The sequence below is a fragment of the Takifugu flavidus genome, chromosome 7, assembly GCF_003711565.1.
Source record: "Takifugu flavidus isolate HTHZ2018 chromosome 7, ASM371156v2, whole genome shotgun sequence".
In the NCBI taxonomy this organism is placed as follows: Eukaryota; Metazoa; Chordata; class Actinopteri; order Tetraodontiformes; family Tetraodontidae; genus Takifugu; species Takifugu flavidus.
The window spans coordinates 7,769,597-7,792,521 of record NC_079526.1 but is presented as its reverse complement, the minus strand read 5'-3'; the positions used below and the strand labels follow the sequence as shown (position 1 = coordinate 7,792,521).

The 22,925-nt window shown below is 45.0% G+C and overlaps 2 protein-coding genes across 5 annotated transcripts; one reads left to right on the top strand and one right to left on the bottom strand.

The window, feature by feature from the left end:
* Positions 1 to 3,478: 3,478 nt before the first annotated feature.
* LOC130528328 (guanine nucleotide-binding protein subunit alpha-11-like) lies at positions 3,479 to 10,490 on the bottom strand. 2 transcript variants are annotated; one of them, XM_057037545.1, is made up of 8 exons: positions 10,201 to 10,463; positions 9,769 to 9,963; positions 8,180 to 8,364; positions 7,860 to 8,014; positions 6,351 to 6,479; positions 6,069 to 6,198; positions 5,254 to 5,407; positions 3,479 to 3,887 (listed from the first exon to the last, which is right to left on the bottom strand). In XM_057037545.1, exons 2-8 carry the CDS (start codon positions 9,917 to 9,919, stop codon positions 3,682 to 3,684), a joined length of 1,110 nt encoding a protein of 369 aa, XP_056893525.1. In that variant the 5' UTR covers positions 9,920 to 9,963; positions 10,201 to 10,463; the 3' UTR covers positions 3,479 to 3,681. The 2 variants fall into 2 exon arrangements, with proteins under 2 accessions (XP_056893525.1, XP_056893524.1); XM_057037544.1 differs by having other exon boundaries at positions 3,480 to 3,887; positions 9,769 to 9,944; positions 10,200 to 10,490.
* Positions 10,491 to 11,766: 1,276 nt separating this feature from the next.
* Positions 11,767 to 22,706, top strand: LOC130528330 (guanine nucleotide-binding protein subunit alpha-11-like). 3 transcript variants are annotated; one of them, XM_057037546.1, is made up of 8 exons: positions 11,767 to 12,886; positions 12,992 to 13,564; positions 17,016 to 17,200; positions 17,411 to 17,565; positions 17,735 to 17,863; positions 19,418 to 19,547; positions 20,667 to 20,820; positions 21,008 to 22,706. In XM_057037546.1, exons 2-8 carry the CDS (start codon positions 13,426 to 13,428, stop codon positions 21,196 to 21,198), a joined length of 1,083 nt encoding a protein of 360 aa, XP_056893526.1. In that variant the 5' UTR covers positions 11,767 to 12,886; positions 12,992 to 13,425; the 3' UTR covers positions 21,199 to 22,706. The 3 variants fall into 3 exon arrangements, with proteins under 3 accessions (XP_056893526.1, XP_056893528.1, XP_056893527.1); XM_057037548.1 differs by having other exon boundaries at positions 11,770 to 13,202; positions 13,439 to 13,564; XM_057037547.1 differs by having other exon boundaries at positions 11,770 to 13,340; positions 13,439 to 13,564.
* Positions 22,707 to 22,925: the final 219 nt, after the last annotated feature.

The window sequence follows — 22,925 nt, the reverse complement described above, 5'->3', positions numbered from 1 at the left end:
CATTGCTGTCAAGGTGGGAGGGGGGCAATTGACTGGCTCTTATCAGCAACAGGCAGTCCATAGCAACAAACCAGGTGGTGGAATAGGCTTTTAGAAGTCCACTGGATGAACCTATAGAGTGGATTTCCCACTGAATTCTCACCCCAGCTCCAGGCTGTGCTGCATATTTTAACCAAGCGTTGCAGAGAAACAGTGTCTGCTGCCTGTATGCCTGCATGTGGGCATGTTGTTTGAGATTCCAGACAAATCCCTCATTAAGCTGAGCTGCCCCAAGTCTCACCTTTTCTGAAATCCCTCAACCTCCTCAGCAAGACAGTTTTTGAGAGACAGGCACAGCCAGTTCTGAATGAACGGCTTCAAATGTCAGCCTCCACCTGTATTCTGCCAGCGCTGGGTTCAGTTCAGACTCCAGAGGTTAAAATAATGCCTTTTAAAAATTGATTTTGCCTCATTAGGAGGATGGTTTGAGTGGGCCTCTGCTGCCTGATATCCTTGCAAACTTCCCAGCAGCTCTCCAGCTGACTTTAGTCTGCACTGCTTCATTAATTCATTAACGAGCCTCTATGGAGGAACCGTCCTGTCTCAAGGACCTCAAACGCACCACGGTTTTGCTTCAGATGACTCTGATGTGCTGTAAACAACCAGTCTGGGAACTTTTGGGTTTTTATTGTCCTCTATCTATCTATCTATCTATCTATCTATCTATCTATCTATCTATCTATCTATCTATCTATCTATCTATCTATCTATCTATCTATCTATCTATCTATCTATCTTCCTTCCTTCCTTCCTTCCTTCCTTCCTTCCTTCCTTCTGACAAGGGTGCTGGACTGATGAAACTATCCCACAGAGACAAACAACCACTCACACTTCCTTCACCTGTCCACAAACACATCTTCAGACTGTGTGAGGAGGCCTGACCATGAGAGAACAAACAAACTCCACACTGAAAGGACCCTGGTCCGCCCAGGGGATTCGAACCCAGAACCTTATTGCTCTGAGGCCAGACTTTGAAGGAGACATTTTAAATGTCAGGTTCCTCGAAGGTCTTTTATTTTGATCTTTATTTACCTGGGATTACAAGGATAGGTGTAAAGCCAAAAAATGATTGTATGATCGGTCATTTGTGGATACAAAGTGAAGCTAATGAGCTGGCCTGGAAGAACAGAAACCTATAATGCTGAATGGCCAAAGCTCATTATGGTAGAGGAATGCTATGAATGGATGCTAACTCTTGTTTTGCCTTGTTTTTTTAGGAGGGATTACCAGAAACATCTGGTGTTTATAGAATTAAAAGAAATATACAATCTTATGCTAATCCAGCAGGCTGACTGAAGAAGCTGCAGATGGTGACATTGTTGTCGGTAGATTTTCTCCGTGATGGAGCCTCAGCACAGCAGTGAGGAGAAACCACAACACACAGGCAGCTGAGGCTGAGTGGCTGTGTCTACCGGGGGAAGGAGGCAAAGAGCAAACAGAAGGGTGTTTGTTTTAAAGCTTGTTTTCAATATGAACTTGGAAATTACGCTAGCAACCACTAGCAAATTCGCGGCTCTGGATACAGACACAATGTGAGCTGAAATTAGCTCAGTGATGCCAGAAAAATGTTGTGACATGTTTACTTCTGGAACACCCACAGAGATCTAGCCAGCCAGATAGTGGGTGTACAACCTGGAGGTGTTTGGTTCGAATCTCTGGATGGGCAGGAGATTTAGTCAAGGGTGAAAGAACCAGACAGGATGTTGTGGTTTGATGTGGTCCGGCTGCAGCCGTACATCGGCACCGGAGCTGTGCAGTGGTCATGTGTTCACGTCTCTGCCCGCTAGTTTTTGCCATCATTCTCGTGTGTCTCACTAGTCCCACTTCACACACAGCTGACCTTTAATAAAATCAAAGCCCCCCCCCCCCCCCCGTGATATGTGACCGTAATAAGGGTATTGACCAGGGTATTGATTTTAATGAAGTCTATTAATTAAGTCTTGTTAAGACGGCAGCAGAAGGAAACAGCCACGCAGACTCAGGACTCGGCTGTTTCTCTCCGTCGTCTTTCTTTGGGAAACCAGTTTTGTTTTACAGCGTTTGATTACTGCTGCTTCCGAGTGGGGGGGGGGGAACAAACCCTTATTCCTCATTTGTTCAAGGAGACGTTGTTTGAAACCCAGTCACACACTCACAGATGATTTGCAGATCAGTTAATTGTTAATCAAACGTTCTAATGAGACGATGGATTCATTTAAATGCTGCACGTTGAAAGAGTCCGATGGGAAATCTTTATTCCAGTCAGGCTGAACGATTCCTCAGCTGAATAATAAAACGGCTGAAAACCACCCAGCACAAACCGCGTTACTGGAGGCCGACACCAGAACTTTATTCTGTGGGCTGCTGCAGCGATGACCAGGATACTAATCACACTCTGAGCAGGCTTTTGGATTGTGGGAGGAAACTGGAGAACCTGGACAACATGAAAACTCTGCACTGAAGGAAGAACCTGCATTTAAAAACCATCTAGAACCTCAACACACTTTTAATTAAGCTGTGAAAATCCCTATGTGAAGCAGAGACCTTGTTTTCCTGAATTTCCTGGAGTTAATGATGATCCGCGTTATCACACACCCTTTTTTTTTCTCTGCAACCGGAGCAGCTGCTAAAAATGAGAAAATGTGAGGAAATCTTTGAAGAACAGGGTGTCAAGACTGTCGACAATGAAAAAAACCCTAAATCAAGAATGATCTGTTGGCAATAATAAGGAAAAACAAGGACCAGCGTTTATCACCCAGAATATTGGTGCAGCATCAGAATGTTTTGGGACGGAAACGTTTGAAGTTTGTGTGTGTGTCCGTGCACGGAAGCGTGACCCCATCTGCACCTGTCAACGTCGTTACTCTGTTCATGGCGGAGCAGCACTTCATAGCGTCTCTGCTCCAGTGATGGATCAGGTCAGTCTGAACTAAAACACTCCACTGTTCATCGTTTTAAAAAGCCCCATGATGCTGCTGCTGCTGCTGCTGTTGTTGCTGCTGCTGCTGCTGCTGCTGTTGCTGCGGCTGTTGCTGCTGCTGCTGCTGCTGTTGCTGCGGCTGTTGCTGCTGCTGCTGTTGCTGCGGCTGTTGCTGCTGCTGCTGCTGCTGTTGCTGCGGCTGTTGCTGCTGCTGCTGATGATGTTGTTGCTGCTGCTGTTGCTGCTGCTGATGTTGTTGCTGCTGCTGCTGCTGATGTTGTTGCTGCTGCTGCTGCTGCTGATGTTGTGCTGCTGCTGCTGCTGTTGCTGCTGCTGATGTTGTTGCTGCTGCTGCTGTGTTGTTGCTGCTGCTGCTGCTGCTGTTGCTGCTGCTGATGTTGTTGCTGCTGCTGCTGCTGATGTGTTGCTGCTGCTGCTGCTGCTGATGATGTTGTTGCTGCTGCTGTTGCTGCTGCTGTTGCTGCTGTTGCTGCTGCTGTGCTGCTGCTGCTGTGCTGCTGCTGATGTTGCTGCTGCTGTTGCTGCTGTTGCTGCTGCTGCTGCTGCTGATGTTGCTGCTGCTGCTGTTGTTGATGTTGATGATGATGATGATTTGGAGATGGAGGAGGAGGAGTCAGCTGGTTTTTTGACAGAACCAACAGGGTTCAGGAAGGATCCTGGATTTCAGCAGACAGTCCTAAACCACCTATTCTGGTCCAGATGCTACAGCTGGGTCCATTCTCTCAGATAACTCCATAATCTCTGAGGGACTTGAGCAGCACCGTGTCCTTGACGTCGCTGAAGACCCTGCGGATGTTGTAGGTGTCTGTGGCGCAGGTGAAGTGTGGGTACAGCGTCTTCCTCTCCTCCCTCTTGTCCCGATTGGTGGCCTGCTGCTCGTACAGCTTACAGATGTAGTTCTTGGCGTCCTCGGGGTCTCGCTTTTTACCTGTCGGGGGAGGGAAAATTCTGGAGTTCTGGAGGCAAAGGCGAATTTTGTTTTGGCATTCGGCTGTTAATCAAAACTTAAAAACCTTTTGGAGTGTATGCTCTTAGCGCCTCTGGTAAAGGTCAGACAATTATGGGATGTGGAGGGGCAAGGCAGTATGAGTCTGTTTTATCAAGTGTGATTCAGATGTGGTGAGGTCGAAAGCTCATTCATGCCTTCCAGCAGGCGGTGCGTGAAGCCTCGTCAGTCTGACTTGGCACGAATAACATCATAACACCTTCTGGATCCCCTATGCTCAAAAATAAGAGATTTTATAATATTTATAATATGAATATTTTCCTCTTGTAGATGGGTGTTTTAATTGGCAAATCAAACGGTGCCGCTCCCTTTGGTCGTAGTATTAGCAGTACTAGCACTAGTACCCCAGTAACAGGAGTAAGCAGGAAAGGCCAGATGTGTCCAGATGAGAACAGGAAGTGTTCGCAGCAGAAAACTACCAGCATGGGAACCACAGTCATTAAGGTTAAATTGACAACAGCCAGCTTGACCCTGTATGAGTCATTATTTCACCCTGCTAATGCTGATGGCCACACTGGAAGCAACACACACACTCACACACACACACACACACACACACACACACTCACACACACGCACACCCGGGCTCACACACGTACATCCAGAGGGTTGCAGGGGGTGCAGGTCTTCCAGGGAGCACAGTATCTGTCTGTAGTTGCCATGGGTAACAGAAGGAAAGGTGGTGGTGGTGGTGGTGGTGGTGGTGGTGGTGATGGGGGTGGGGGGGGGGGGGGGGGGGTAGCAGGGGGTGGAGACTGCTAGGGCTCCACAGCATCTCAAACGCTCGCACACGTCATTAAGCACACCAAGTACCTGGAAGTGACTCATATCAAACTTGATGAAGGATCGATGCTTCTAGGCACATTTGTGTTGTTGAGTTCCTACGGCTGCAGGTCCAAAACAAACAACAACCCACACACACACACACTCACACGCACACACAGGTCTTTGTGCATTTACACTGGCTGGTTTTGTGTATTACTCTACCATATAAATAACGATGTGCTTCCCTCCGTATGCGCTCTTATGTTGTTCTGCGGTACATTTAATATAGCCCAGAATTAATAAGAAGACTTTTATTCAAGATTCAAGATGTACTTTATTCATCCCCGTAGGCAAATTGAATTGTAGTAGCAGCCTAACGTGGATTAATATAACTGTAGACTAGGTTTTGTATTTTTATTTTATATGGGTTGATTTGATGATTGGGGAGCTAAATTTTAAAATCATGACCAGTTTTGCTTTATAAAAGCTGTATTTTTGTGTATACTGCAGGTCAGCAGCTCACCTGTGAAGCTGGGGAGGTATTTCTGCAGGTCAGAGGTCTGGATTTTGTCAGCCAGGATGTCAGTCTTGTTGAGGAACAGGATAATGGAGGTGTTTTGGAACCAGGGAGAGTGGATGGTGGTGTAGAACAGTGCCAAACTCTCATGCATACGGTTCTACAGAGACAGACAGAATCTGAGACCAGACTGGTGGTGGTTGTTGGTGAAAGAGTTACACAAGTAAGATTTCAAGTTTTATGGGAACTTCTTTGCAATGGTAAGATGACAGCAGCAGTCTGGCTGCTGAATGATCTGGGGCTTGTCTGGAACGAAGAGGCCACAGGATCTGTGTTTTCTGACTGAAAAGCAGCTGTGTGGGGTAAATAATTTCTTTATAAGAGGAGCAGAGAAAGAGCTACAGCGAGTCAGCCGGGGAGCTTTTTCTTTTATAAACGAGCGACGCCTGCTGGCCAAACAAAGAATCAACAATATCAAAGGTTGTTACGTGTCTATTTAGGTTTAATCAGTTAAAGGCGATAATATGACTAGTTCAATAAAAACAAATTTTCCGTTTAAATAATTTAGCTCCACCTTAACCAATAGAATTGGAGGTTAAAGGCTGCTCATGAAGGAAATTTAGTGCTTTGATTATTAATTAACCCCAAGTCCATAAAAAGTCATAAAAATATCTGGTATGATTAAACAGAGCTGAACAAGATGAATTTAGATTATGCCTGATGGTTATTGCTTTAAAAAAATGGAAGAATATCTGATTTAAACTGAATAACATCTGTAGTTCTGGGGCTCATGCTATTTGTTGTGACCACTAAAGTCTTACGATGGTTTCTCTCTCCTCCAGGACCTGGTCATACTCGCTGAGGGAAGCCAGGAAGATGAGAGAGGTGACATTTTCAAAACAGTGGATCCACTTCCGGCGCTCCGACTTCTGCCCTCCCACGTCCACAATCCTGACGCCGTGGAAAGAAAACAAGGTCCAGTTTTAAACAAGTCTTCCTCGCCCTGTGCTAAACGATGGAAACGGCTTCAGGAGGAATCAGCAGAACACACAATAACAAGAACAAGTATAAGGCCCTTCGAGTGTCAGTATCAGGTCCGTCACCTTAGTGTGATGGTCTTGATGGTGAAGGAGTAGTCGTGGATGCCCGTAGTGGGGAACCGAACTCGCAGCACGTCCTGTTCTGTGGGCACATAGTCCAGGGCTGCGATTCGGTCCAGATTATTCATGTAGCTGAAGCAGGAAAAGGTAAAAAAAAGAGTTTCACAGGTCAAGTCTGATTCATTTCTGTGTTAAAACGGCATTTCCTGTGTTGTCAAGAGTCCCAACAGAGGGACATGACAGTCATCATTAAAATACAACAGGGATAAAGGGTAGAAGGGGCCAGTAGACACGAGGACGTGCAAAAACAGCATCTTTATTGCTGGCGTGGATGGGAGCTGTAATCAGTTACTGTTGACTGCCTGTCTCTTATCAAGCACACACCATAATGACTGAGCTGCTGGGTAAACACAGCACAGGACAACAGTGAAAAAGGGAGGAAACACTTGCAGGCTGGGCCGGGTCGAGCCCTGTGGGACCTCGGCCACCCACAGCAGCAAGGTAGTGAAGTTAAAACGCCACGTAAATAAAACTGCATTTAACATCTGAAACACCAGTTAGACCAGTGTGTCACAGAGCACTTTTACTGGTGAGTTTTAATGTCTTTAAGACTACTGTAGCCCCCTCTAGTGGTAGAAACCCTCCTGCGATCTCTGGGACACCAGACACAGGGGGAGGATAAGGAAACCTGAACCAGAGGCTGGCAGACTGAAGAATTCCCTGTTTGGATTCACGTCCAAAATAGACTGTTTTTTCACGCACGTGTCCGCACTTTCTGTTGGTGTGCACGCCGGCTGCGGTGGCGTTTGTCCCCGTTATTGGCAGTCATTACCTGGCTCATGTTTCTCGGACAGCAGGTGCGGTTGAGGTTTGAGGTTTTCCTCGGGTCAGGCCCTGCTCTGACTGCCTTGCTTTTGTTCAGTTTCATCCACGTCTCGCTAACCTGCGTCTTTGTGTGTCGCTCTCATTGTCTGTCACTTGGTTGTTCCTCGTCCCTGTTTTTATTGGACTTTGATTTTCACCTTGTTCCTCTTTTGGATTTGTTTGCCTTGGATACGCCCTCCTTCTGATTCAAAAAGCCCTCAAAAAGGGTTCAGATTTTGTCAGCTGTCACCATCAGACTCTATGCTTATTTATTTTATATATATATATATATATATATATATATATATTATATATATATATATTTTTTTTTAGGACCTGTACCCAAGTAAAGTCTCGACATTTGTAAGCTAGGAAGTAGGCTTCATGTTGACAAACTTGTTGAATAAATACGTTAGAGCAGGGGCGTCTAAGTCCTCATGGACCACGATCTAGCTGTGTTTTCTGTCCTCTCAGGCAGGTGGGAACCTGGTCGGTCAAAAACCCGGTTGGATTGCGGCCCTCTGGGACTGGGTTTTGTACAGCCCTGCTTTAAATACCCTGGTGTTAATACAGCAACAGCTTTGTTGTAGTTCAAGTAGATCTATCACATGACCACATCTGACACCCGCCGCACCTCGCAATACTCACTACTCCGTGGAGTCCAAGAGCTGGTACTCGCAGCGGCGGCTGTAGCAGATCCGGATGCCCATGTCCGACCACAGGCGGCGGATGGCATCGACGTAGCCCTGCTCCAGCTGGGTGACCTGCACCGTGTTTACGTCCTGCAGCCACTTGGCGTAGATCTGAAAGGCAGAGACACAGTTGTTGCAGGTCTGGTTCTTGTTTAATATGGAAATGTTGGAATGCACTTCAGACACCTGCCCCGACGCCCGCACATGTGTGTTTACTGGTTGGGGCGTGGGTGTGTTTGTGTGGCGTGTTCCTGCTGATGCGTGTTTGTGTTCTACCTCGTTCTCTGGGTTGGAGTAAGGGATTTTGAGGGAGGCCATGGCTGCCGTCATGGCTTTCATGGCTGTGAAGATGTTCTGAAAGATGCATTTGGCGAAGGCCTTCCTCTCCTCCTCGGAGAAGCCTCTGCCGTGGATGATCCTCATCTGTCGGAGGAAGGTGGTTTTACCACTTTCCCCAGTGCCTGGTGGGTCAATTGGGAGAGATTAGGATCGCCAATGCTACCTTCAGGGTGAGGGTGAAGGCAGGAGGTCACTGAAGAGGATGAAATGTTATGGTGATACGCCTGTGGATGTTCGGGGTGTCTGGGGGAGGCTAGCTTTTATTTGGCTGGTCAACAAGATCTTAGAGAGGGAGAGGGTAGAGGAGAACGTGGGAGGCTTGAGGAGGTGTGGCAATTACAGTGAAATAAAGAAGTGGGAGAAGTTGCGGTAGGGAGAAGTGGAAATCAGATTTAAAGGCAGTAGTGAGAATTTCCGAGCAGCAGTGTGGTTTGCTGGGGGGGGAGGAGGAACATCCAGAGAGGTGGAGGTTTGACCGGGAGAGGACAGGAGTCAAGGCTAGTGGACAGAGGACAGAAGATGATGAGATGAGGGACCTGAGTGGAGCAGCAGGGAGGAGAAATTGAGAAAGAAGGAATGAAGGAGTGTAGAGGCTGGTGGTGACCAGAAAGATGAGACAGGAGGCAGAGATGGAGGTAGCAGAGGTGGAGGTGAGGAGGTTCTCTTTGGCTTGGACAGGATCAGGAACAAATCCATCAGAGGGACAGAGGATGTAGATGTTTGGGGCCAGACTGAGACGGGTGGGTGGGACGTGCAGAGGAGTGAAAGGGAGGGACAGCTATAAAGTTTATTAGAGTTTTTTATTATCAGGAAAGGACTGGTTTAATGTGAGTGTTTAAAAATCTATTCCATAAAACAGCACTAAAGGTAATTAAACCTTGACTGAAGGACAAAAAAGCGCCGCCATTCAGCCTGATACTAACATCCCCACAAGGACGGAAGGGATCCCAAACTCATTTGACCATTTTTGAATCAGGAATGGTCTGTTCTGACCAACATTTTACTGTGATTTCACCACCCTGCTGCTTCAGGGGACTGGAAATAGACAGTCTGTAAGTCTCCTGTCATCGGAAATAAGACGGAGCAATAACTGCAGTGTTTACTGTCAGCGCAGAATTTCCCCGCAGTCCGACCGTGCTTCGGCCGTCTGTTTATGGCACAGATTAAACAAAAGGAAGAAGCACGTGAAGAGACACGGGGGCGCTCTGCTCTCATCCAGGATATTCCTGGAGATCATATCAGGACGGTGATGTTTGCAGCATGAAAATGAACATTCTCCTCAGCTTTTTCAGCTGTGAACACAAAGTGGAGGCAGCAAAGTCGTCCTTTGGAGTTTAACTGTGCCACATTTGTTCTATGCCAATCCCAATGTGGACCATTCTTTTCATGCCCATGCAGTGACACATGCCTCACATAGCTGTCTCTGCTTCCTGCAGGCCACCAAACAGGCCAGGCAGTTTCTGCTTCTATAAGCAGGTAGTTCCTCCTGTGTTTTCAGACACCCCCGGTGTGAAAGAGTGACTGACCCAGCAGCAGGATTTTGATCTCCCTCCTCTCCTTCATCTTCTGCTGCTTGAGGATCCTCTGGATCTCCTTGTCCACCGCGACGGTCCTCTTCTCCTCCTCGGACAGGAAGCACACGCAGGTGCGGCGGCACCACTCCCAGCAGCCCGCCATGGCTCCACACAGCTACGAATGAAAGCTGTAATCCACAATGAGCCGTGATAACACAGGGGAATAAACATACTTTGCTTTCTTCAAGGGCCTTTAATTAGTTTTCTCGCACACCCGGAAATATGACTTTAAAACCAGAATTAACCCTTACCCGCTTAAATGTGCGCTTCTTTACGCACTTAAGGTGATGTTATCAATGAATTACACCCGTCGGTAACTTCAAAACTTTTGAGTCTGATTCATCACGAGAGCTCAGACAGGGGAAGACTGTAAAGTTCTTTACCTTCAAATCAGTCTGTCACTCTCCCTGAAGTCCAGCCGCTCCGTCGCGCTCCGTGATTTCCATGTCTCCCACCTCGCACTGCACCTGCGGCTGAGCGGCTCAGGCGCGCACACCGCGTCCAGGGCTCGCTGATACCGACTCAAGGCACATTTTTCCTCAACCCCCCCACGAAAACAACTTGAACCGCAAGATGATCCACCGCACCTACGCAGGAATGCGGAGCCTCCACGGGCTGCTGAAAAGACTGTAATCAGGAATGCGCTCCGGACGATGCTCGCGGGCAAAGGTGCGGCAGCTGGGCCGGAAGTCAGGATATCCCGTAGAGATATTAAGAGCATGATGGTTTCGATAAATATTAGAATTAGTATACTTTTAATTACTATACTGTCCTCTGTGAGCCACACAGTTGCCTTTTCTAGCACACTGGCAACCGTTTTTTTATCATATTAAAAAACTTTATTATGCAGCTAATGTTGTGTGATTGGTGTTTATGCATGTTTTACGAAAACACAGACATAATTTCTCTAAATACTGTTGGCTAAAGTTATAAGAAAACCTCTTTTTTTGTTTTTAAAACATGTTGTAACTGTATCGTGTTGATGAAATTTTGCTCTGAGTGAAACTGCAGCTCTTTAAATGGGAGTATTTGGTGCGCCCACATTCAGTATCTAGTATATCTGCTAAGAACTTTAACCTCACGTTATAGATATATAGATATAAGCCACCACTGCATATGTTTAAAAAAACAGTTAATTCTGAAGTGAGTGGAGAACAAATCCCTGCACTTATTAACCTCGACTTATTCGATTGTTTGTACATATTTTGGAATAGACTTCAATGGAGTGAGTCCGCGCAAGAGTCCGGAAAGGGGTTTTATTTTGAAAAGCTGATATCGGAACTCATGGTTCTGTGATCACGTGCACTCGGGCATCGAGACAATAAAGTTCGTTCGGCGGCGGATAAAGTTTCAGCGGAGACAACGATGTTTCAGATTTCAGCCAATGAATTCACATGTTTTATCAAACTGTCTAAAACTGGTGAAACTGGTCATTTTTGTTCTTCTTTGAGAGAACTTTTAAAGGTTTTTTCTATGGAAAATGTAAATATTCAAAGCATTATGAATTAGGACATAATTACCTATGAATTAGGTAATTAGAAAAACTACTGTTAAATAGAGTATGTTATAACCATTAAGTCTTTATAGTTTAATAGCAATTAACACCTCATAAAAAGCATTTGCATTATCATTTGCGTGGAGGAATCTGGGCCCTGCGGACGGTTCCCAATCAGGCTCTAAGAGTTTACAGAGTTGATATTGAAATGTACAGAGACTGCTATTTCCATGTCAATCTTTTGTCTCGTCTCGGCCAGTAGAACCGGTTGGTCCAGGCGTTCACGATCTCAGATATTGAGATCACCTGAGACGGTTTCCATAGGAACACGGCAAGATGGGGGCGGAGCACTTTGGTCTGCAAACTGCATAACCTAAATAATAAAAACTCAAATCTAGTTTGAATATAACGCGAATAATCTCTCTCTCTCTCTCTCCTCTCTCTCTCTCTCTCTCTCTCTCTCTCTCTCTCTCTCTCTCTCTCTCTGTTAAGTGTGTGAGTGGGTGTGCACGTGTGTGCCTGTGCATGTGTGTGTTGGGTGTGTGTATGTGTTTATGTTCATGGAATAATAACAAAGGAGATGATTCATCCTGTAGTATTGTTCCACTTCCAGTAAGTTTAGCTTATGGTTCAAAGGTCTTGTAAAATAATGCTGTACTTCTATACAATATCGCGGCTTATGGAAACTTCAAGTTATTAATGTGTCAGAGTTGAGAGGACGCCATCATTTCTGCCTGTCTTCATCATACCAGACATACCAGCAGCAGTTTGTGGGTATCTGATGGACGTCTGTCATCCGTGCGTGTTGTTTCTGTGCGCATTTTTTTATATATATATTCTTCGATTACATTTATTTTTGTCGTGATTGGTGTTGAGTGGTTCCTGATATTTAGGTATTAACAGAAGTTAAAACACATTTTCAGTGCTGTAATAACACCATATTTCCACAGGACGGCGCTTAACAGTATTTTTCTTTCACAGACAGGACTGGTCTCAAGTTTTTTGTGGTTTCTTGTGAAATACTGAGTCGCAATCTGGTCTGGCTGTTTATTAATGTTTATTAATACATTCACTAGCACACATAATAATAACTGCTTTTTAATTTACCTAAGATAATGTAGCATTGTAGTAGTGAAGCTGTAAAAGCTAGTCATAGAGGAAGTTTAAAAGTTCCTTAACGATCATAAAGGAAATCTGGAATTATATTAAAGTTAATCTGGAGCTGTGGCTGATTGACAGTAGAGGGGCGTGGTCTTGCAGCCAAACTTCAATAGCTTCACCGCAAACAAACTTGGTAACTGGACAAGGACCGCCTACCGGATACTAAACTCTGATGCCATTAGTTCATGGGCCTGTCGATCATGCGTATCCTAGGCGACGTCGGTGACGCCGCCCCACCGCACATGGAGGAGTTGGTGGCGATCCACAAACACCAACAAAACACGTTCAGAACGATTCACCGTCATTTGGAGGTTGTTTGTTTTTGCGTTTTGACATCATTGTCTCGGTGAAAACAAAATCTGAACCATCAAGAATGGACTCTGACAGGCATTTTTTGTTCAGTTTTCAACTTAGGTTAGTTAAATTAAGCCAGCTAGTCCCATTTACCTATACAGGGAGGGGAAATGAATTCATTCCAGGTTTAATTCTACAGTTTTTTTGTTGTTTTGTTTTTTGCAGTGGATATTGGACAAATTCGTGGATGCTTGACACTTGTAGTTGTTCAGGTGTGTCGCTGGTAAGCGATGGTGTCCCGCTATCTCTGGGACAGGACTGAGAATAAATAATCAGCAGTTTAAGCAGCCGCAGGATTCCAGGATGTTGGTAGTTTGAAAGATAAGGTTGTCGCGATAGACCGCGATAAACCGAAAGTGTCTCTTTTGAATATTTGGTAGGTTTATGGGTAGTTTTCATTTATGTGTTTGGTCTTTTAGCAACAGTCTGTCCTTTAACTCTGATGATTACACAATCCTTTGAATAACCTGTTATACACTTAATAGTCGGCAGCAGTTTCACTCCCACACAGAAGGTCAGTCTGCAGCGGACCGCTGGTGCTGCATCTCAGCCTTGTTCATTCAGTTAATTCTCCGTGCGAAGCTTTTCCAGCTCATGTCATGATGGCTTTAGACTCCGCGGTGGCTTGTTGCCTCAGCGAGGAGGCGAAGGAGTCCAAACGGATCAACGCCGAGATCGAGAAACAACTGCGGCGAGACAGGAGAGACGCCAGACGGGAGCTGAAGCTGCTGCTGCTGGGTATGTCACTGCTGGGGGGCCATCGGGGCCCCGGGGGCTGACGACGAGGGAAAACACGGATGCAAAATACGATAATGTTTGTGTCTGTGGAAACTAAGAATGAATAAGAGTCACTTTTTTTTGGCTTTTTCTGTCTCTTTGTCCAAAGGACCCGCTTTGTTTGCTTATTTAAGGACCTTCTGACATTGTCAGCTTACATATCCTCCGAATGTCATGAGTCTGATCTTTGCAGATATGTAACAGCGATTATTGAATTGGTTCCAAAAGCACAACGAACCTTTTTCCTGCCGCTTGGTCTGATAGTAGCATGTTTATGTTGGTTTCAGAATGAACTTCTTTTCTCTGAAACTGTCACGCTCTGGTCGTCAGAGTGAAACTGGGTCACATTTATATTGATTGACTGCTATTTCCAGATGGGGTTTATCCACGAGCCGCCCCTGCAGCCTGCAGGAGCTTTTGCTCAGCGTGCCTGTCCTCCTCTGTGCGGTCAGCTGGTGCACGGTAAAGATGCAGCCTGAGAGACCGCAGCCGTCCCCGGAGCGCTCTGCCGCTGGCTAATAAACGTCACAAGTAATTAAATGCTGACAGCCAAAGCTAAGAGGGCTGCACCAGTCGAAGTCTATTTTTTTTTTAGGTGGGACCTGTTTTGTACAAGTACACCCACTACCTTATATCCCCTTGTATTTAAAGGGGGAAAGGTGCATGTGGAAATGTAATGTCAAGGATTGTGGCTGTGTAGAGTCCAGAGAGGCTCTCATTTTGTGACTCTGTTGACTGAAGGTTAGGTTGGCTGCAGATGATAAGCCTGTAAAATGTTTGTTGATACCCACTATTATGCATTTTCTTTTTGCCACAGGGCTCTTTAAATCAGTCAGAATTATTAATCTCTAAAGTCACCGGGGTTTGTTTGATATCCTGTGGCAGTCCAATGCGCATTTGTGTGCCTCTAAATGTATGCTGGGTCTTTGCAGTGCTGTTCAAAGCTAGCTTTGCCCGTCAATGGCAGACCTCAGTGCACCCAGGATGCACATGCACATCAGGAAGTGAGCACACGTCTTGACAACTAGAGTACTCTTGTTCGCACTGGGTTTTATGTCACCTGTTGATGTGCACGCTGCTGGAATAGGCTGACACATGTGGGCTCATGACTGTTTGTTTTTGGGAACACCCAAGGATGTGTTGAGGAGCCTACATGCATCTGTTATGCTTTCTGACCCTGAGATGAACAGGTAATCTCAGTGTTAACAGTATTTATTCGCTGTTAGCTGTTGCTAAGGTAACAGCACCAATGGAAAGGTGTTGTGGAAACAACAAAATTGCAAATAGATGGGAACATCCAGTGACATGGATGGATAAAGTGCTGCAAATGACACTTGTGGGGTTCAACTAATTTAATATTTAAATACTGATTGATTTTTAAAAGTTGTTTTGGTATTTAATGTGTAGTAATAGCAAAATAGTGGAGTGGCGACTAAAAATAATTTATGAGCAGGGGTGTCTTTCTTCCTTGTTGTCTTTATAAATATGTGTAACAGAGAAAATAACCTCAATACGGCAAAAACTGCAACGTATAGAATGCTTGCAAGTTTGTTAGGTGCCGTGTTTGTTAGGTGGATTGGTTGCTATGGCAGCATGTTTGTTCTGCACAAACACCTGATTAAGGGTAATGTTTTAAGCTTAAAACAGCTTAATCATTAGCTGTTAGCATTTGCTAGCTAACTGAAAATAATGTCATATTTTAATAATAAATGAATTTGACATTAAGTAAAACAAGAATGTGCAACAGATTTGCATACTTTAATGAAATTAGGGGTTTCCTTGAGGCATCTCTTGTAAATGAAATCAAAATTCTAATCAAAAGATATATAAAAGCAGATAAAAGATAATAGCCTCAGATATGAGATTCTGGCCAGCTGTTCAGCTCATTGAGAATCTCTGTAATGAAGAGAAAACACAGCAGTGCTCTCCCAGGACATTAATGTAACTCTGGAAGGAAATAAATGCTGCTCCAGTGCATAAGCCAAGTCCTCCAGCTACTCTGACCCAGTAAATGGACCAATTACACCTGCTTTTATTAATAATTTGATTACTGTGGGAGCAGTTGATCCGCTCAGGAGAGCACCATTAATGTTGGTCATTGAGAGTCTTCTGGGTTGGAGATATTTGACAGTTGTGGGTCAGTAAAAGTGAGTTAAACACGTCTCCATGCTGGGGTGGAGAAACTGAAACTGAGGATTCTTAATCACAGTTATTGATGACTGATGATTCACTGATTCCTTCGGACAGTTGATTCCAGCCGGTGCAGAGTTGAAGCAATAAGCCTCAGGAGTAGGTCCAGTTATGTTCTGCAGGAGAGCAGGCCATCTCTTGAATTACACTGGATCAGGACTCACTGTTTTTTGAAATAATGTTGCTACTGACTAAAAATAACAATAACTTTCACAAAACTGTTATTTACATTTCTGAAGCCTTTTAAGCAACCAAGCAACAACTTTCCCTTAAAACCAATTTTGCAAAATGAGCTTTCCTCAGGCCTGCTCTGCATATTAGATGTTTAATGTTGCAGTACAGCTGCACTTTAGTGTTTATGAACTAATGAGCTGAGAATAAGCCCTCCTTCCTCAGCAGGAGAGAGACATATGGAATGAATAAACACGATTTTCTATTTGGAATGAAGAATTCTCAGTTCATGTATAGCAGTCATTCAAAAAAGGGACAGATTCCCTGTCGATACACATCGTTTCAAACGGTTTCATTTATTAAACGTGCTCCAAAAGGACCATTGTCATTTTGTAGGCCATCCCCTGGAGCAGTGTATGGTTTATTTATTTGCTATATATATGTATTTGTTGATTGTAAGGATTGCTGTGTGTCTATAGTTGCTTCTCTCCAGACAACTTCCTCCATGTTTATGCCCATATTCATACTCGGCATTGTGGCCACAACTGTAAAATTAGAGAAATGAACTCGGTTACCCAGCGTGTGCTGTTGAGCTGAGGTGAGCCTGCATCCCTTTTGTGGTCACCCTGAGCTGCTTCGCCAGTCCCGACTGTTAGTGGAGCCTCTGTGGTAACAGCAGCCAAAACAGTGATTGCATGGAGATGTCATAACACTGGGACCTGCAGGAGGAAACAATGGCTGCAACGGGACTTTGGACTGTATTCCCAGTCCTGAAGGCTGTTTTGATGCATATGTATGTTTCAATGGAGTCTGGACCATCGGTGGGAGGATCTGTGTGCTGGTTTCCTCCCAGCACCAGGGTGTAGGTGGACAGGCAGACAGAAGAGGATGTGGTTTGGGCAAAGTTGTGGTGTGTTAGCTGGTTGACAGATTTAAAGGTCACACAGACCTTCATATTTGACACATTAAGTAAGTCATACAGTAAGATTTGGCTTCCTGTTCTTGTCAAATAAATCTGGCTAATTTCTGATGTCTTTACCTCCCCGTTAAGGTACTGGAGAGAGTGGCAAGAGCACCTTCATCAAGCAGATGAGGATAATCCACGGCTCCGGATACACAGATGATGATAAGAAGAGCTTCATCCGGCTGGTCTACCAGAACATCTTCACCTCCATGCAGGCTATGATCCATGCTACCGAGAACCTCCGGATTCCATTCAAGTATGAACAGAACAAGGTGTGCGTGGGATAGAGCTCCCGTCATGTAGACAGCGTGTAAAGTGTTGACGGCTGACGCGGAACCCACCGATTTCAGGACTGTCGCACTGCTGACGCGTCTGAACGGGGAGGAGCTCCACATAAAATGCCTGTTTGTTTGTTTGTTGTCTTTAATCCGCTGATTTTCCTGATCCCAATCCGGATTCCCTGCACTTTTCTTCCCTCGCAGAGTAACGCCCAGCTGGTGTGCGAGGTGGATGTGGAGAAAGTCTCCTCCTTCTGTCAGCCGTATGTTGGAGCGATGAAGGCGCTGTGGGCTGACCCCAGCATCCAGGAGGCCTATGACCGCAGGAGGGAATACCAGCTCTCAGACTCCACTAGATAGTACGTGCACCGTCTATTTCCTCTGTCCACATACTCTAGGTGTGATGTCATCTTGTTAAAATGTGCTTTAAGAGCCCAAAGGGAGCAGGGAAAACTAGTATTTGGGGCAGAACGCTGTGATGTTGTGTTTGCCTGCCACTCTTATCCCCTCTTCCCTGCACTCCTGCAGTTACCTTAACGATTTAGAACGCCTAGGATCCCCAGGATACGTGCCCACCCAGCAGGACGTTCTGCGGGTCCGAGTACCCACCACGGGCATCATTGAGTACCCGTTTGACCTGGATAACATCATCTTCAGGTACGGGCGTCCCGTGCCGCTGACGTCTGGCAGCCAGCTGGAAGCTTCATCTGCAGCTCTTTGTAACACTTGACTCTCAAAGGCCGAGCAGAGAACAGGCCTCGGTCTGCCTGTCAGGACACTCTAAATATTTCTGCTTCCTCACACCTTCAGGAAGCAGATTGAGAAGAGGACAGTGTTCTGTCTTTGAGAAATGCTGCGAGGGATCAAGTTTCATTTCTTCTCTCTTCTGGGGGCCGTGCGCTGTATCCGCCGTTATGCTTTACGCTCTTTTCCCTGCTTCTCTTTGCTGCTGTGCTCCTTTTGTTCTTCAGCTATCTGAGCCATCTGGAGCCAATTGCCGAATCCCCCTACCTGCCAACCCAGCAGGACGTGCTTAGAGTCCGAATCCCCACATCTGGGATCATAGAATAGCCTTTTGACTTGCAAAGCATCATTTTCAGGTAGAAACTCTGCACTTTCATGCGCGCCAGTGCTCTGATACAGAATCCTCAACCCAACCGATTGTTGAGCGGATGAAGGGAGATTAAATCAACTGCAAAGCTTTAAGTAAACCCTCGTCCAAACTAATCAGAAAGTAATGAATGTGTGAGTGTAGGCAGCATTAGGACTGGACTTTGGAGCAGCTGAAAGGGGGTTTGGTGGTCACATGATTGACCCTGTTAGCCTGGTTTCTTCGCGCACGCGTCAAGTCTTCATGGTTCCTCAACAGTTAGATGAGGTTTGCAGGCATAAGTGGGTTTCCAGGACTTACTGGGATGTGGTAAACGCTCAGGTTTTTGGCCCATCTGAGTGTTTTTCTAGGTGTTTAATGACAGTGTCCTCTATTTGTGATTGAAAATGTCAGAATATGAAGAATTCGATTCCTTTCTAGTGGGTTTCCTGGGTTTGTGTTTGTAGTGTAGCTGGGAGACGCAACCTCACAACAGACTGTGTTTGCATTCGCCACCAGGACCAGAGCGTCTTTCTCTTCCTGTTCTGTGACCAAAAAAAAAGAGAGGAAATGAGTGATTAAAGAAGAGAGCAAATTGAACGGGAAGCCATCATGTCAAGCCTCCCACGCTTGGGCAGAGTCGAGATGAGTGAGGTTGGGCTGTAGAGGCAGCAGCAGCGTCTCCTCAACCTGCACATGAGCTCCACACAACACTGGGAGTGTTTGTAACCCTAAAGCCAGAACCTGGAATCAGAATTCTGACAGATTGGAACGCGTTTTTGGAACGAGAATTCCATAAAAAAGCTATGACACAATGTGATATATTTCCATCTCTCCTGGTCGCTTTCTGCTCCCTTTTCTTCTGCTCCATGTCTCCTGCACCTCCACAATGACTGTTTGATCGTCTCCGTTCACTCTCTGATGGATGCTGCTGACTGTCTTTGTTTATATTATTCGTGCAAAGAGGTTTCTGCTTTAAATTACACAAGCTTGTCAGCTAAGCGACGCTGGTGTTCACACAAATTTGTGTATTTTGATCCAATGTTTGACTGTGAACTAAAATAAAGGCTAGTTCATCTGTTGAACCTCTGCTCCAGTTCTTCCCATTGTGTTCCCATCAGGATGGTGGATGTTGGGGGTCAGAGGTCAGAGAGGAGGAAGTGGATCCACTGCTTCGAGAACGTCACCTCCATCATGTTTCTAGCTGCGCTCAGCGAGTACGACCAGGTTCTGGTGGAGTCAGACAATGAGGTGCGAATAATTGTTTCTATTCACTTCATTTCAGTGTTGCGGCTAATTTATTTAGCGTAAAGTAAAAGTAAACAATCATTTTCATTGAAAACATTTTCATTCATTTAAATTAGAAGTCTTAAAGATTGCTGGTAAATATTGTTTAAAAGCAAACTGGAGCTTTCAACTTTAAAGGGCACAACAGCTTTTAGAGAACAGAAATCTCCACTTTTGTCCGAGTTTCAGCTCGTTTTGCTTTCACAGCCGGCAGCTTCATGTTTGGGCTCATTCTTGCTGCCGTCAAGAATGAGTTAAAAAGAACTGTAAACCGATACCAGCTGCTTGCCACAGAAAAGCTGACAGGCACCGGAGTTATTTCTTCATTTCTGGCTGCTTCTATTTAAGCACGCGTTCAGGAGCGAGCCGGAGGCTAAACGGGATTAACCAACACACTCCAATCCAAAGTAACACGTAGTCTGGAGAGCATTATTAGTGTTCAGTAGCTAAATCTGGCTGATTACAGAGAAACACTGGTTTGTGACTGTAATCAGATCTGTCTCGCCTGCCTGTCCACTGTTCAGATGGAATCTACTGAAGCACTTGCCTGCTCTGCAGGGAGATGTTCCTGGCCTAATGTCGCACTCACTTCCAGAGCTGGAGGCCGAGCCCGTGTGGAGGCACCTGAGAATGTCCCACAGTGCAGACAGACGTCGGCCTGACCTTTCAGGCCAGTCAGAGTCTGACCGCAGTGTTTCTGTGGATCCATCACCTGCCAAGTTTTACCAGCAGGAGTGATGCTGGCAAAGATCATAAAAAGCTCTTATCTGGTCAATGTTTACGCGAGCAGACGTCCATCTTACCCTCACAAAACTGAATTCAATAGACAGCAGGCCTTCTGTCTCTGTGATCTTCATTCATTTTTGGATGGTTGTTTTGTTACAGAGTTAGACGTGATTCATGTAGCTCAGCTCATCCGGCTACAGTCCCATCAATTTGCACATATGTAGCATCTAGCTCAGTGTGTTTAAATGTGCATCAGAAGAGAATACCATTTTAATCTATATTTATAGTTGATCGTATATTTGTTGCTGGAGTCTCATTTCCTGCCTTCCTGCTTCCTCTCCTCCTGTTCCCTCTCAGAATCGTATGGAGGAAAGCAAAGCTCTGTTCCGGACCATCATCACTTATCCCTGGTTCCAGAACTCCTCTGTCATCCTCTTCCTTAATAAGAAAGACCTGCTGGAGGAGAAGATCATGCATTCCCACCTGGTTGATTACTTTCCACAGTATGATGGTAACTTCTGCCCCTCTGCTAGTGACGTTTCAGGATCAGTTGGTGCTTTGCCTTTTACAGTTTTGATGTCACATTGACACCTTGTGGTTATATTTTTCAACTACATCCAAAAAGCTTAAAAACGTATAACTTAAAAAAGAAAAACAAGATCCCAACTGTGATTATGGATGATCTGCTCTTCTGTCAGGTCCCCGGCAGGATCCTCTTGCAGGTCGGGAGTTCATCCTGAAAATGTTTGTGGACTTGAACCCAGACAAAGACAAGATCATCTACTCCCATTTCACCTGTGCCACCGACACCAAGAACATCCACTTTGTCTTTGCTGCCGTCAAAGACATCATCTTACAGCTAACCCTCAAAGAGTACAACCTGGTGTGAAGACAGCTGGACAGTGTCCAGAATCGTCTTCTGGAAACACTCCCTCCAGACCAGAAATCCCTGTGTTCTGCCCCTGACTTCCAGGGCCTTTTGCCCTCCATTGGGCTGGAGTTTATGTGTTTTCAGCTGTCTGGAATCAAACACAGAAGCTCCGCTGGATGTTATTGAAGCTTTGATGTTGTCAGATGTTCACTGTAAAACTATATAACTCCTAAGGATTCACTGTTCTTCCAACTGTAACTTTCCTGTGCTTGTTGCCAGCTCCCCTCTGAAGGGGTCCAGTCTTTTCTTTTTTAGAATGAAGGACTTTTATAAACACTGTTGCCAATGTTTGATGAACTATAAGTTACTCTTCTTTTTTATGTCTATTTCATTGAATCTGTGTCTGGTTTGTTCTCAGCCCAAGACGCAATAGTTCATATAATTGCCAAAGGGTTTGTCATGTTTGAGGACACCTTTCTGTCTGTACCTGTCCCACGTGTTTTTAATGTCTTTATAAAACAGATCTGGTGTGGTTCTTCTAACTTTTTGTCATCACAAGGGCCGCATCTCGCACATCTGTGAAATGAAAGGCTTCTGCAGACGGCAGAGAGCGAGTGAGCGAGCACGGCGTTAATTAACGGGGGTGTTGACATCCTGCTGGGTGTGACGGACCGAGGCAGTCACAACACAGGATTCCTGCAGGATATCAGTTCCTGGTGATCTCTCTGTTCTTAGTCAGGTCCTTTTCTGTTAGAGCAGGTCAGCAGCTGCTGAATAAAGAGGACCGACTCCACAGATGTTGTAGGAGGTTTTCAGTGTTCAGGCTCCCTGAGGCCTCTTCTCGTTTCACCTTCAGTCATTTTAAAAACTGCTATAAAGATGATGTTCTAAGTAGAAACAACCATTCCAGAGCACTGGTGCACTTTAGTCCTCCTTTTGATTCGGAGATTCAGAGAAACAATTTATCCAGGATGATTTATTTGCTTCAAACAGTTAGTGCGCTCAGTCTCGGGAGTAATATCTGACTTATTTGGTAGTTGGTTCTCTGTAATCTCTGATAATAATGATCTTCGGTGCATTAAATCCAACATAAACTTTTTTCAATAGGAATTTTGAATTTTGTGCAACAATTTAAAATCCTTTTTGCTTTACTTTTTAAATGTAAATTGTGTGCCAATGCCCTGTCTCTGGAAAGCCAGATACTTAACAAGTGCCAGTCTTGTCAAAGAATGTGAGTTTTATGGTCCTGTTGTAAAAGATTTAAAGAAAGATTTAAACTTTAAAAAGAACACATCATCGCATAAGTGTATAACCTGATCTTCAGGGAAGGGGTGGCTTTATAAAAAGGGTGTCCTTATTGACATACTGAATGAAAGTCATAGCAAATTTTCTTGTTTTTCAACCACAGTTGAAAATAATTTCCATGTGCGCTTCCCTTTTAAGCAATATTTGAAAACCAAAATCGAACTGTACAGCTGTGGCTGTCTTGATCAATAAAAATTTCGCCTCCTGTATTAAATGTAAAATGTGTTGTATTGACGTTTATAGTAGTAGTAATAATAATTGTATGCTAAACAAAGTTGTAGACATTAATTATGTTTAATGTATGTTTTTTTTTGTCGGATAACTTACATAAATATTGTGTTTATGTGCCACTGTCCTTTGGTGTAATGCGGGGACCTGTCCACACGGGGCGCTGTCTGCCCAGACATGACTGCAGGGCGCTGTAGATCTATGCAGTATAG